This window comes from Toxotes jaculatrix, chromosome 16 (assembly GCF_017976425.1).
Source record: "Toxotes jaculatrix isolate fToxJac2 chromosome 16, fToxJac2.pri, whole genome shotgun sequence".
Taxonomy (NCBI): domain Eukaryota; kingdom Metazoa; phylum Chordata; class Actinopteri; family Toxotidae; genus Toxotes; species Toxotes jaculatrix.
The window spans coordinates 15,638,374-15,654,454 of NC_054409.1; the positions used below are offsets into that span (position 1 = coordinate 15,638,374).

Sequence of the window (16,081 nt, forward strand, 5' to 3'; positions counted from 1 at the left end):
GAGCTTTTAAGCCAGACTCAAAGCTACCAACTATTAAATGGTTATCCCTCTGAAAATTTGCAAAGTATTTCTTAAATGAATAATATACTTGTAACTTAAATATACTGCACACACTCAGTTTTAATTTGAACTTCATGTGTTTTTGATTTGTGGCCAGTGGTCACTTGAGTCATCGTTGTGGGAATGTTTTGGCCTTTTTTTTTTTTCTTTTTAGTGGGCAGATTGTTTTGGTGGATGTAGAATCCTGTCCCATGGACGTTGTAATGTTGATGCTGTGAAGAGATGCCTATCTTATCTGGTAAAGGTTACATAAGATGGGAAGCGGAAAGGAGAGTGGTATGCTTTGTGATTACAAGAATTAAATAAAAACAAAAGTTCATAGAAGGAATTTTCTCTTTTTCATTTATTTAAACTGAAGTTCCAAATGTAAAGACAGAAAAAACATTAGGTAAAAGGTGTTTATGAACCTTTTGCTCTTGACAAAAAAGTTGCTATGTCATAAGTTGCCGATTGCTTGAGTTGGTGTAACTAAATGCTGTGTGAGTGCTCTCCTCTGGTGCAAATATGTGCATAATGATTGTGTTTTCTTATCTATTTGCATGTTTAATTGCAGCTGACTGAGGGGGGCAAGGCAGACCAAGCCAAGATGAGTGTCGGAGACATCATTCTTTCCATTAATGGCATTTCCACGGACAGTATGAATCACCTCGAGGCCCAGAACAAGATTAAGGCCTGCACAGGCAATCTCAGCCTCACTCTACAGAGGTAACAGCTGCACACATACACTCATGAGCGCACACCTTCTACAATGAAATACATGAATTTTCTAGCTCAGCAATAGAATGCATACATTGTCTTTTTTGTTGATTTGCCTACAGTAGCTGCGTTCATTCAAGCCTACTTGGGGAACTTGTGTAATGTGTATTAGAAGCTAATTTTCACAGGATAGTGACCTGACAAACAAAATGATGTTTGTTTCGGCAAAGGTTGATTGCCATGAATGGTTTGGTTTATTTGTGCCGAATTCAATTTGCCTTTTCATCATTTGAAACAGATGAGCTCCTGTTGTGCTAATTTGAAACAGTTCTGTGTTCTGCCACAACAGATGCTTTGGCCTTGAGGTCCCCCAGGGAGTTTGGAAATGTTAAAAAGACGAGCTTAAGCTTGTTGTTGCTTGCATGATAGCATCGGTTTAAATATCATATCAGCTGCGTTATGATTAGAGTTGACTGGCTACAGAAGCATGATACTGGATTGATAGTGATTCCTTTGTGCTCTGAAAAGTTCATTTTAGGATAGAACAATGGTACAGTTTACACTGTAGCATCACATTTTAGACTTTATTCAACACATTTAATGCAGATCAGTTGACTTGACAGTTAAGTTCCAGTTGAACTCTGGACCCAAGATCAGAAATCCTGCCCTTTGAGCTCCAGTAAGGACATGTCCAAAAGTCTCGACTTAAATACCTTATTAGAAAGGGACTATATTACATATTAATGCTACACTGTCACTGAAAAAAATGAAGAACCATCTGAATCCTGTGTTATTTCAGGGAAGTTCTTAATTAATGATTTACACATGTTCTTCTTGGCTGTGCAATGTATGGCACAAACTCTGTAGAAGTCATCAGATCAGGCTTCAGCTTTGGTTTATATCTGATCATGCTGAGTTAATCAACTGTTCCTCTGCTCCTGTCATTAGAAAAAGGAAGACCTTGGTATTCTGAGACCCTTGGGTGTATTATGATCCTAGTGCAATATTAGGAGCACTTTAAATGAAATCTCTTAAAGCCCCCTTGTCCTTAATATATGCTTCAAAGAAAAGAAAGCAGGGATCCAGCTGAGGTTGCTATTATATTTGTCCACCAAGGAATGGTTTCAGTTAGCAAATGCCCCAAACAACTTTTATAGTCCATATATAAGAAGGCCAAAGTTTCACTTATATGAACACCTTGGCTGGATTTTGAACAAAAACTAAGAAGGAAGGATGAATCAGAGTGATCTCTCCTCCTGAATTCAAGCCAAGCACTTTACCAAACACAGTACTTTTTCTGCCGGCAAGTGTAAAGAAGAGTTACTTTGGTGTCAGACACAAATAAATGGAGGCGAAGCACGCACACTTTCCAAGCTGTAAAACATGTTGACAGAAACTCAGAAGCCTGGTTTGCATGTCCTGTCATTCTGTCACCACATCAAAGGAGAAAGGAGCCCCTACGTTTTAATCGTGGGAAAATAGTCCTAAAATAGCGCTGTCCCACAGCTGCATGTAATCTACTGTGGGTAATGGATGCACAATGAAACATCAAACATTCTGGTCTCATAGTACAAGTAAACTACAACAAAAATCACTCACTGAACAACAAAGGTCTCCTCGTTAAAAATGATGCATGATTGTAGTTTTCTTCACTTCTGGTGTTATTCCTTGAAGCTGGTTGGTGCTGATATTGTATGTCCTTATTCAGGGACACAGAAACACTCAAGTGTATATATTGCACACATGGCCTCTTTTGTTTAAAAGTTTTTATTAAAAAAAGATAAAAATCACTTTTAAAATTTGACTTGAGACTTAATACTTAATGCTGTATTACACTGATTTCACTAACAGGGGTTAGATAATGAAGTATGTCTATGGTTTATTCAAACTAGAATCATACATATAATTAAAGTCCAAAATAGATAACACCTACAGCATAGTTATACATTAACTAGAGGACATAAAATGGAAATGGTTATAAATTTATTGTCACACACTGTCACACATCATTTATTCAATAACTAGAAATGTTAACATACAGAAAAAAACATGCAATTAAAACCATTTAGATATTATCATGCAGTCTTTCTGTATTTTGTCTCGCCAAAAAGACACTTGCAATAATTGATGCCAAAATGTATAAATTGTTTCACCGTTGCTAGGTGAGGGGAAACATGTTTTCATTAGAGAGGCAATGGACTCCCTCCTCATCCTGTTGTTCCACTATACAGTAAATCGTAACAGATCTGACTAGATGAGTCTGAATGAGCGAAGACCTGTTATGAGAAATTATGTTTTCCCTTCCAAGACTGTGGTCTCAGGAAGAGATGTCAAAACAGTGATTGTTTGTTGGGAGAGTATCACTGCCAGAGTAGAAGTATTTAGTGTTCAGGTTTGTGTGGTCAGGCTGTTTGTGTGTTGGATTCAGCCTTTTATTTTGACAAGGCAGTACAGCTTCAGTTTCGACAGTACTCACTATCCTCAGCTAATGCAGTAGTTTTGTTGAGCAGAGCAGAGAAGTTGTAGAAAAGTTTCAGTTTGAGAGTGAGTTCCACTCCAGAAATGACTACTGAACACAGTCCCACATTTCACACAGTAATAACATGCTCAGTGGAGGTTTCATGCAGTCCTTTCTGACTTATAAGCTTGCGATAATTACTTTTTCAAAATTATGTCTTCCATCCTGTAAATATATACTTGTAGTTGATATGGTCATCAGTTATCTGTGAATTTTATGGGCACTTTTTGTGCTGCCATCATGGAAATTTTGTTGCTGAGCGGCTAACAGTCACCAGGCAGCTGTGGGAAGTAGTCCTAGGAAAGTATGATAATTGATGTTTATTTATTGTCATTGAAATATGCAGCACTCCGCAATGAAACACCACTCCCCAGAGGTTGTGGCTGGCTGCACCTGGTTCCAAAACCTCAAAGATAATACAGATCAACACAGCAGGCTCGGCGATCTGACCATATCCCGATGTTTTACACAAGAATTCATATCATATCCCACAGCAAATGAGTGTTTCGGATGTGTTTTCCGCTTTATGTATGTGTTTGTGTGCAAAGAACACATGCTGTTTCAGGGGGAGCAGGACAGTTAGAAGTTACATGCCTGTACATCAATAAAATACACATAGGCGTTCCAGGCACACTCTTCTTCTTTTACATAAGCTTTTTTTTTAAACTTGAGATTTTATTTACCAAAATTACAACATTGTTTTTAAATATAACGGTTGGACTGTGCCACACACAGACAGTGCTGTATATGATACACATGTTTTTTTAGCCCACAGGCCACTTACTGTAGCTAAACACAAATCAGCGAGGGAGCTGTGGGTTAAATCTACAGATATTCTTATACATGGCCAATGTACACCAGACAAGTCTTATGCTATGGTTATAAAAGGGTGAAGCAGAGGGCAATCCAATGCAGCCCAGAACCCCCACTGACTCCTGGCTGCCTTAGCCAGATGTGGTGTGGTGGTTGGAAGAAAAGTAAGAAAGGATGAGGGATTATTACATTGGTTGGACCTGCATTTAAAAAAATACATTAAACAGAATTGCAGTTTATTCTGTCATGGATGCAATCTTCTCCTCCTACTCTGACCTCCAGAAGAACTCCCTCATTTCCCTGCTTGCTTTATTCATCAGGCTTTTCTTGATGCAGCATCTATTACTCTGTGCAGTTAAATGCAAATTTGAATATCTTCTGTCTGGCCCTGTGGTTCACATTTTATTCTACAATTTACTTGCCAAGACAAGCACACTTGTGCGGGGAGTTATCACTCACACATTGAGGAGCAGTACTGTGCAGAGAAGGGCATGGCAAGGCACATGGAGATGAACGGTATGAATACCCTCTATCACTACGATGCATGTGACTGTTGATATGGGCAAGTGCACATGGTTCTTGCTTGACACGTGTACAGATATGGGCAATAAACATGTTAGTGTGGTATCCAGGCAACTGACAGCAGCAACAGGCTGTCCGGTTACATGTGAGTAAGCGTTGACTCTGGAAACAGCAGTCACGTTTCTGTAGCTTCGTTTTTTTTGTTGTTTTTTTTAAACCTTCTTTTCTGACACTTTCCAATGAAATGTCAAAACTCCCTCCTCCAAGATGCTCAGTCTTAGTAAATATGAGGGAGCTATGTGAAGAGGAGGAACATGGAGAGATGGGAGAGGCCCTGTGCCAGAGACAAGCTGTGAGTTTTGCCACTGAGCGGATAGGTTGGCTGCACAGAAAAACAGAAAAACTGAAAAAAGTTATTTTCCACACCCTCTAAATCCACATCCCTCTATTGGAGTTTTTGTTTTGCTTTCCTTAGTTTTTTTTCTCTTTGTTTTCCTACTTCTTCCTGCTTGTTCTCAATTTTTCATGCAGTGGTAAATCTGAGAAAACAGATAGTGAAAATAGATAGTGATATATACACACACACACACTCACTTCTGCCTCTCAGTCTGCTTTGACATGATGAGAGTAAACAAAACTGTTGCCAGAGAATAAAGCAAGAGACAGAGACAGATGTCTCTTGGAGTCAGATGGTTATTGTAGGACATCATTAAAGTCTTAATCTTCAGAAACTGCTTGTGAAACTGAAGAGAAAACAGCACAGGGAAAATGAAAGGCAACACTTGTTTGAGCAATTTGTCCTCCATGTTGAAAAAAATGGCTTTGTGACTGTGTTAAGCTGGTAAGGCATGTGTGTGTATGGTGAGAAAGCTGTGTCTATTAGCTGCTCCATCATCCATTCAAGTGCCATATGCCAGATTGTTTCTCTTGGCGCTTAAAGAGACACAGGCAGGGTGGAAATGCGTCAGTATGCCTTGCCCTGAGGCGTATTTCTCTGGTTAACCTCCTCATTCTCTTATTCTGGAGCGTGTGTGTGTGTGTGTGTGTGTGTGAGAGAGAGAGAGAGAGAGAGACAGAGTGGGTGCACAGAGAAGTCTATGCTGATGAAAACCACACTCAACACCCCCCCCCCCCCTTCCAAGTAGTCGTTTGCTGTCAAGCTAATCTGATGTTTAAATATATCTTCCATATAATTATTATCTTTTATTTAGGTATATAGTTGAAACTTGGGCCATAAATAGAGCTTGTAGATACCTGCATCTGTAATCTAATAAAACAAGGCATCCTGATTAGATTAGAAGGAGCCAACTGAAGCATGTTTGAGGCTGAGCAAAGCCATGACTCGGTCTTCAATAGGGGCAATATTTCTCTGTACTGTGAACACATACAGTAGCACAAACGGCACTGCGTTCCTCTGATTTTTATTTATGGATAAATTTAGTTTAATTAACATTAGATAACTGTGATACAGAGGATATGACCGTTAAGTGTAAAATGTTATATATTTTATTTTCTTCATGTTTTCCCTTCAGGAAACTATGAAGCAAAAGCACAGATGAGCATAGATATAGGCATTGACAATGCATTCTTTACACGTTTGTTTTTAGAGAAAAATACAGTCCTTTTCTTATTCTGTTTTGTCTAAATGGCAGTTCTTAAAAACAGTACAAATGTTAGGAGGCGTTTATGTACTGAAATCACATGAATTTGCAGTAGTGCGTCCTGTGGACTCGTGGATTTTCTCATTGAGAATCAAGCCTTTTGAATAACCTTGACAATAAAAATGGTTCATGCATGAAACATAAATGATACTGTAATATAGTTCTGATGGTGTGGGTGCAAATATGCGGACTTGCACCCACCCACTCACCCAATGTTTGTCTCTTTGTGATAGCCGAACAAAAGTGTGTCCGGCTAGGCAGGGAGCAGGACAGCAGCGAGGGGCCTGAGCGGAGCAGATGTTCACAGGACCACCTTAGCAAATGTTTTTTTTTCAGTTTGCTCTGGGAAAAGCCAGATAGAGAGTGAATCCGCCCAGCTGCCCCTCTCTAGGCCACTGATGGCAGATACACATTGCTTCATTGTAGACTGTGTCCTATTTGTAATGGAATGTGCTGTCTGATCTTTAGACCTTTTGCTGTTTTCCCTGTTTTACTGTTTTCCCTGGCACAGCAGATCCAATTGGAAAATAAGCATACTGTATATGAACTGCTAAGTGGAAACTGTAAATGGAAGTATGGGCATAGATGACATCAACATCTGGTTGGAGGGTGGGGCTCTGTCATAGCCCAGCACTAGGCCCAGTTGTTGTGCTATAGCTCAGTCAGAAAGGAAACGCGTGAGAGTTTGTTGACTGTTTTCCTAATATGGCAGAGAAAGGAAGGGACGCCAGCGAACATACCGTGCCTCATGGTCCGGAACCAGCCTTGCTGACTCACTGTCTGTTTTTTTTGTGTGTTTTGTTTTTATGTGGAATAAGGGACACATTGTCTGCATGTTAGGACCAAATATAGGGCACATTATTAACAAAGGCATCTGTCTGCATTTGAATTTCAGTGCTTCACTAACAGTGATTTTAAGACATTTAAGCTACCTTACAAGTGTCTTTTTTGACATGAAAAGCGGTGTACTGTACTGCACTTATAACATGCATTAATACACAATACATGCTTGAAAAAAAGGTGTGTAGTTTTTATATTTTAATATTGTGGTACACAATAAAACAAAAAAAAGAAAGAAAATATTAAGAAAGAGACAGAAACAAGGGATGACAGGTTTGCTGGATACTTCCTGGCTTCTATTAAGGACATCTCAAGAGAAGAGACAAACAGACCACCCTCCCATAGGTGATTAAACTGACAGCTGCTTCAGTAATAAGTGTAAATCAGATGTACGCCCTGAAGTACAGTGTGTTCACGCATACTGGTATTTTTGCAAGTTTTAATGCCTTAACTACAAATGACATAAACCTTCTCTTGCTCTATCCCATCATGCCCACTCATAATTGCAAAATGATGAATGTGAGCTATACACTATACATATATTTTCTGAGCAGTGATTGTATAATTCTCTTTCTGTTTTCACAGACCCTCCAATGCTCCTAAAGATGGAGTGCCTAAGGTATGAAGTCAAATATTCACTTAAGACTGTTTATTAACAAATGTGAATCTGAATTCTATTTGTTATATGAATGTTGGCATGCATAACTGATCTAAGAGGCCACATTTTATAGCACCTCTTAAACTTGTATGTCACAGGCATGACTTTCATTCATGCCGCCGTGTGAGAACACTGTTGATTTTGATGTGATTGTTGTGCAGTGCTTTTTGGGAATGCTGGTTTACATGCATGAGTTTATTGTGGATTTGCTGTTTGTGCATGTTGTGTGTCCCCACTCTTATCCAGGACGAACCTCAAGAAATCATTAAGCCTGTCCCAATCACTAAACCTGCCCCAAGCACCACATACACCAAGCCATCAAGTCAGCCCAGTCCTGCATACAACAAGACAGCTCGGCCGTTTGGGGGGGACAGCAGTGTGGCTACAGCTTCTTCTTCCCCAGCTGCTCCCAAAGTAGCCTCCATTCCTTCTGAATCATCTGCTTTCACGCCAGCTGCCCCTTCTCAGCCACCACAGCCTCCATTTCCACTGAAGTCCAGCCTCCCTGCCCCAGACTCAGCTCCAGCCAACTCAGTTTCCAGGCCCAGCCCTGCTCGCTCCACCTTCACATCCCCATCCGCCTCTTCCTCTTCATCTAACTCCTCCTCCCCAGCAAGAGTGACAGCACCCTCCTCCCATCCCACTGTCCCACAGCCCTCCGTCTATAACACACCTATCAACCTCTACTCTAATGCCAATGCTTCTGAGGTTGCTATGGGACAGAGACGAGGTCTTTTGGAGAGCCAGGGGCTGTCAGACCACTTCAATGGGTAGGTACCATTCCTAATGCAGTAATAATAGTTTTTTCTCCTACACTGTCCCTTTCTTTATCTGAAGGGTAAAGCTCAAGTCTCTCATATGCAGTGGCTTCAGGAAGTATTTAGACCACCGTTATGGCCAGTCTGATCATGAGAAGCACCCCATAGCTTGATTGCTGCCACCACCGTGCTTCACTGTAGGTATGGTATTTGCCAGGTGTCCAAGCAGTGCCTGGTGTTCGCCAGACACTGTGCTTGGAGTTCTGTTCAATTTTTGTCTCATCAGACCAGATAATCTTTTTCCTCATGCTCTCAGTCCTTTAAATGCTGTTTGGCAAACTGTGCCGTTGGCTCTCATATGCCTTTTACACTAAGTGTTTTCCATCTAGCCACTCTACCATAAAGGCCTGATTGATGGAGTGCTGTTGAAATGGTGATCCATCCTGTAGAGTCTCCCACCTCTGCAGAGGACTTCTGAAGCTCTGTTAGAGGGACCTCTGGGTTCCTTTTCACCTCTCTGACCAAAGCTTTTCTTGCCCAGTCACTTAGTTTGGGTAGACGGCCAACTCCAGGGTCCTGGTTGTTCTAAACTTATTATAACAACCAAATTATTGAGGCCACTATGCTCCCAGGAACACTCAAAGCTTTAGAAATGGATTTATACTCTTGCTTTGATCTATGCCTCCCCAAAAGTTTATTGTGGAGGTCTACAGAGAGCTCATTGGACTTCATGGCTTGGTTTTTGTGGGAATTTATATATGTTTTTACTGTGTTAAAAGGGATTATTGAGTGTAGATATACAGTGTATATAGAGCAATCTCACAATGTTGGTGTAAATGTGAAAGATTATGTGTTTCAGTAATATGCCTACACTGTGTGCTTTAGTCAGCAGGTCAAGAAGGAGTTGTGGTCCACAGATCCAAAGGAATGTACATGTATTACAGAAAATGCAATACTCCATTCTGCTTTTCCTATATTACTTCATGCCCAGTTTTCCCAAAATATGTGTCTCATTTAAAAAGCTAACACTGAAACAGTCCATCACCTAAGTTTTCACACAGCTGCATACAAGTTAAATCCGAGGCATGCCGCACATCTTGTTTGAATATTCCACAGGGCAACTGGAAAAGGAACAGAGTCTAGACAACATGCTAAATGATGCTACTGCCTGCCTATCATTAATTGGCAGTGGGGTTCGCAATTTTCTGCCAAACACACAGTCTGCCCAACAGGCGCTACTGGTCTAACACTTGTTTCTAATTAGCCAGAAGGGACAAGGGACAGAGCTAAGTTTGGCTGGACCGGGCTTCATCAGCAGAGTTTTGGCTCACAGTTTGGGTTACAAAAGACTGAGCTTGGTTTAAGAGCTTTGCCACTTATTCTTTTTTCTGTCACCTGAAAAAATAGGTCACATATCTGTTTTTATTGGCTTTAAATGAGCAAAGCTTCTTGGACTCCTTCACACCTAAATATATGTGTGAAACCTACTTATGTCTTTATATGATTTACAAAGTTAACAGTGGGGAGAGTGGCACATTTGGCAATATTTACAGTACATTTGATCAAAAATGTCAGAGAACAAAGGTCATGGAAATTATCAGCACTTTCATAATACGTTTAAGTATTAATTCATGAGAGTTAGTGTTGTGTCCTTGTTAGGCAGAGCATTTCAGTGTCACCTCTTCAGTCTTTCTGTCACCTGGAACCTTGGACTGTCAGCTTTTTGAGGCGGAGTGTATTTGCTGGTGCATGTGTGTGTTTGTTTCCTGACCTGCATGCTTGGTTTGTGTGGTTTTTGTGGTTTTCTATCTACACATTCTCTCAGAAGGGCCTTTCAGTTAAAGGTCATGTGTTGCAACTATGCTCTTTTTCTCCAACTGGTCTATTCATGCTTTTTCTTGGCTTCAATTCTTTTCCATTTACCTTTTCTTTGCCAACAGGAGGAAGAAGAGACAGACATCAAGTTAGTGCTGTGAATGATAATATAGAGGCTCTCTAACCATGTGGAATGTGATTACAGCCTTCACATCTCTCTGGTTTATGATTACCAAAGGCATGCTTGCACCTCTTTGAGCTAACCCTCACAAACCTCACGTTCGTGCTCATCCACTTACAGTACGTGCTCATTTCAAGGTCCAAACAAACTGCAAAACCTTGAAGATCATCCATCTCTGTGACACCACAGGACACCCTGTAGGGGTCAGCTTGAATTGTCCATTCATTTTCTCAGTGGCATCAAGCTCTGTTTTTAGCTAATGTATTTACACCCAGAGCAGCCAGGCCTGTCAGCACGCTCTGCTGAAGTCACCCAGCTCTGTGTCTGTCTAGCTTTATCTGCTACCAGTGTCAGTATGTTTACTCAAGGCCATTTAAATCGCAGCCAAGTATATTCTGTTTTGTCTAAGAATAGCCTGACTTGTGCTGTCTTTGATCATCTTTCACCTCCACTCACCTGGCACACACATATAGATACATAGACACACACACACTGAAAAAAATTGTAAATATTTGCACGTTTGACATTACATTTACTCACAGTTTGGAACAGCACTTGAACTAAACTTTGCATGTAAACACTTAACATAAATATTATTGCATTCTAGATTACCCTTAAATTATGTGTGGAGAGTGATCTTCTTGTTTTCAAAGCACATTACTCCCATCTTGTGGTGAGATATGGTCACTGTCACACTCACTGATGTTAATGTGCAGTGAATGTGAATTTCCTCATTTTAGTATAGTTAATCTAACAGCTCTTCACTTGCTTACTATTGGGAATAAATACCCTTTGACACTGCTTCATATAGTTTTATCATCTAGGAGTCTTATGCTCTGTGGTTTTCTTCCCTAATAGTGAACCTCAGACAAGTCTTAAGTATAGGTCAGAACAGTTTCATAACTTTCCTATATAAATAATGCATACAGTATGCTTGGCACCAAATGTGACTTTAAATTTGTTTCTACCTTTGTGCATCTTTCCTCGCTGAATGCTCACTGCTCATCTGCAGAGTTCCACCTCCCACTAGACCTAGGAGGTAATTGTGAAACCTAACAGCTGTTAGGTCATGGTGTCAAACATGTATCTACAAGCTGCACTGTGATTGAATGTGGAGCACTCATGTAGTGGTATATATGCATACATACTGCATGCTGTGTGTTGGGGTTGATATGAATACTATAAATGTTAGTTGCTTGTGAACTTGTCTGTATAGCATTGTTATCCTGCATTCTGTTGTACTATTAACTTGAACTGTTAATATTTAACAGCGTAATAATGGTTTTAACAGTTTGTTTTATTAATATACTTTATACTTTAAAACAATTTCTTTCCATGTCTGCAGCATCATCATTTCTTGGTTGATCTGATTGTGCAGGAAACCTGTTGTAGAGCCTGAGAATCACGCATCCCCACTGAGCGATGCCAGCAAGAAGCGTCTGATTGAGGACACGGAGGACTGGCACCCCCGAACGGGCACCTCCCAGTCCCGCTCCTTCCGTATCCTGGCCCAGCTCACTGGCACTGAAAATGGTGGGTACCAACTTCAGAGTGCTCACATGGCCTTAGACAGGTAGATGATACAGATTTAACACTGCTGAGACTTATTACTCATGTTTTTTTTTTTGTTTTTTTTTTTTTAAATTGTTGAAACTAGCTGAGTTTTTGTGAGGCTCAGCTCGGGAATGCTTCCAGTTGATTTTAGATCTTTTAAATCACTGTAGGCAGGAGCACTTAACATATTTATCCAAAGAAGACCAGTCTTAGGGTGTTATTTTGCATCATTTTTTCTTTATAACTGACTTTCATTACTTCCCCTGTTTTATAATCATATTTATTTTATCTAAACTCAGTTGCCCCTGTAGATTATGGTGATTTCATCGCTTTTAAATAATAGAGGAAAGCTTTCATCACCACTTAATTTGATTTATTTTTCATTTTACTGTGTTGACTATAAGTGACATAGACGGTTACATGAGAGCGCTGTGGCTTTGGGCCGTCCTCCATTCCTAAGGGTTGTGCGTGTGCGGATCTCTTCAGCTGATGCACAGTGACATTTACAGTAACTCACTTATTAGAATAAAGTAACATGAGATATTTGTCTGTCTCCTCCTCTCCTTTTGCCAAATGATGTTACCAGACCTTTGTGGGATATGTGATGTGCTTTGAACATTTTGATGTATATTCAGTGTGCTTGGTATTTTGGCAGCTGTGAACAATTGGACACGAAGTCCTATCAGGGTCCAGGCTGCAGGGATTACTTTCATTTCTTATGATTGCATGATGAATGTAAAATAAGTTGGAGCAGCGATAGAGTTGCAGCTAGTAGGAGCATTGTTTTTAACAAGAGTTTCTGCCCATATTCTTACTGTCCGTTTCTTGTATATTTTTCTTTATTTTCATTGATGTTTTTTCCCTTTTATTGTTGCAGAGCAAGTTCCAGAGAACAGTGGAAAGAAGTAAGTTGTTGGTGGTTCTTTACATCTGCCTTTCTCTTTTGTTCGAGTACTTTTTTTAGTGCTGTATGCAATGCATCTGTTTTAGCAATGGTGTTGTTATAGTTCTAATAATTTCTTGATTATAGAGGTTTCAACTTCAAAATTGGCCCTCAAAGTACTCATGTAAGCACATCTATTACCCTGTGATTCAAAGTTAAGCCCTGATTTCCTTATCTTATGGTCCCACAGCATCACACTTAATTTAAGGCTAAATCTGGGGAGACCGCACTGAGAGCTCTCAGAGGAAGATGGTTCAGTGCAGACAGCCATAGACTCAACATAGGCTGTAATGGCTACTGCTCTTCTCAGTCTTAAGTCGATTTACTCTGCAGTAACCACAGTCTGCACTCCATACTAAATCCCCAACCAATCAGTGTGTCACTCATTGGAAAGCGTGGGTAATTAAGTGGTATTGTGGGTAATAGCAACCCTGCCAGAAGGAGATTCCTGTTCTCCTTCTGTTAGTGAGATTTTATTTAGTGTGCTGTTCCTAAAGAGAGAGAGAGCAGATCTTACGCATCTGCCTTTGGTTTGTAATTCTTCTTTTATATTTATTTCCAGCTGTGCATTTCCATGACCTGCTATTATTCCTTCATTTGTTCCAGTGCTTCCTCTTGTATTATCTTTTTACTTTTATTCTCCTATCTTAACCTTCCAACTTTACCCTTTTTTTCCCCCCTTTCCTCTTCTAATCTTGTCTTATGGGAAAAATCAGAGCAAACAAGTTGGACCCTGAAGTTATAGGACACAAGTACAACAAACTGAGGGATTGGCATCATGACGTCTCAGCACGAGTGCTCAATGTGCAGTAGACAAAAGTATGCTTTGTTTTGTTTAATGTTTTATTTGTTTTATTTTGACCATTTTTTAACTTACATTGCCTCCTTTTGCATACCAGCATAGTTATAGCCTTCATTTGGCACACTAGGCATGAAAAAAGTGAATGACCAGCAAACAAACCCTGCTGTAAAAATTGTTCCAAAGTATATATTATTTTATCTTCTAGCTATATGTAGCATATTGTTTATGTCCAAGCCTACACTTTCCTCTGCGCACTTTCTGTAATCTTATACTTTATTTTTGTGTGCATGTCTGTATCTTTTTTTGTCTATCTTCTATACTAACAGAAGTAGTTTGATCTGTCAACTTTTGATGACTTTACCTCAATAAACTTTTTTCCTTACTTCTGTTGCCTATCTCTAAATCTTTCATTCTTTCTTTTCTTCTTTCCTGGCAGAACATAGTCAACCTGTTAATTAGGAATTTCTGGTGGGCACAGACCTGTGGTGTGAAGGAATTAGCTGTGTATGAAGAGTATAAAGTTAAAAATGTCTGTTTTCAATTTAAAGATAAAGTGAACTGATTACAGCAATGATACAAAAATGAACATTATTCCAAGCACAATGAAATATGAATCAGTTCTGTTTTAGGCAACAGTACTGGAGGCACTGGATTTTCAATCATTTCAACCATATAAAATGGTGTAATTCTTTCCATTGTGCTGTTGTCATGTAGCCAACCAGCTCTTATTATTGTCAAGACAAGTTTCTGCACTTCACATAAATCAGACATTTTATTCCTGTTTTTGCCACACTGTTATTCCTGGTTTTGCCACACATCTTTCAAACCTACCACTCAAAGCAAAAAAACATGAAGATAAGGTGCCAGACTAAAATACACAATGAACTGAACTCCACATTTCACATTTTGATTGTGAACAGGTCACAGACACCAAAGAAATATGCTCATAATTGCTGGTAAATGTGCGTGTGTCATACAGTATAAGACCAGTGGATGATATTGCGTAGATCAACAGATTGTGTACATCACTTTCCCTAGTCACGATTCTTATGTCTTTCACTGGATGAGAGGAAGAAAACACATAAAACAGGATTAAACATGATACAGCATAATCATAAATCTGTTGCTGACAGCACAGTAGGTTCTGATTTTATTAATATGCAGTATGCTGTGGCTGAAAAATCAACAGCTTCAAGCTGGTTAATGTCTTTGTGAAAATCCTTTGCTCAGTCTCGTCTATTTAAGCAGTAAGAAAGATAAGCAAATACAGAATATATACATACAAATATATGTGTGTGTGTGTGTGTGTGACTGTAGTTGTGAGTATGATTCATATGAAGTATGTATATATGTGTTTCTTAGTGAGGCAGTTGACAAAACCACTCCTGCTGTGCACACGTCGCCTGCAGCGAAAACATATTCCAAATCTGCAGCAGCACCCAGGAATGGCAACGTTGTCCCTGCTTCCACATTCAAGAGCCCTGCAGCCCAGAGCAAGCCCTCCTACCAGCCCGGAGGTCCATCAGGTAGAGTAACATATACTGTACTGAAATTCTCCCCCACTCCTGTTATTTACTGCTGCTTAAATGGTTGTGGTTCTGCCTCTGCCAGGAATGTAAAATTATGTGTAGTTGCTCCTTGTAGCCCATAGAGGGCAGCCCCACTCTTCTAAATCACTGCTGCTCAGCTACAGTGCAGCATTTATTGCAGGTTTTAATACCTGACAGTAAGCCATTTAAGATTATGAGCTCTATAAAAAACCAGAGGTATTCCGTTAATGAGCTAAGATTATTAGCTTTTCCCAAGATTGCCTTAGTTAAATAGATTGTGAAATTGAGAATTATGTATTTTATTTTGTGTGAAGGCTGCTCTTTAAATACAGCAGCCCTTTCCACGAGACCCTGAGGTGGTCGGGATAAATATTTGCTGAAAGGCATCAGTCAAGGGTCATTATTAGCAATACTAAGACACAAGTATGCACTCATACATGAACAGATACACTATGTGCCCTAGCGTATTTCTCCAGAGGCCTTTTTAAGAAATGGCTGTTGAAAGGTGCCACAGATAGAGAGTAGGAGAGGCCACAGTTAGTTCTCTGTTGGCTGTGTTTTTCATCAGATTAACACATACTTGAGTTCAAGTAAATAAGCATGTATCTCATAGTGACCATGTGGAACGGGGTTGGGTATGAGGTATGTGCTGCCTGACCTCTAAATATATTTACATGAATGAATAATTTTAGCAATTTAACTCCCAGCAC

The 16,081-nt window shown here is 39.9% G+C and overlaps 1 protein-coding gene across 1 annotated transcript in view; it reads left to right on the forward strand.

The window, feature by feature from the left end:
* Nucleotides 1-16,081, forward strand: part of pdlim5b (PDZ and LIM domain 5b) — a 35,586-nt gene that overhangs the window by 15,149 nt on the left and 4,356 nt on the right. The window contains exons 3-8 of the mRNA XM_041058442.1: nt 614-765; nt 7,696-7,729; nt 8,015-8,538; nt 11,901-12,055; nt 12,954-12,981; nt 15,184-15,347. Of these exons, the coding sequence (XP_040914376.1) occupies nt 614-765; nt 7,696-7,729; nt 8,015-8,538; nt 11,901-12,055; nt 12,954-12,981; nt 15,184-15,347 (1,057 nt within the window). The remainder of the gene's footprint in view (nt 1-613; nt 766-7,695; nt 7,730-8,014; nt 8,539-11,900; nt 12,056-12,953; nt 12,982-15,183; nt 15,348-16,081) is intronic.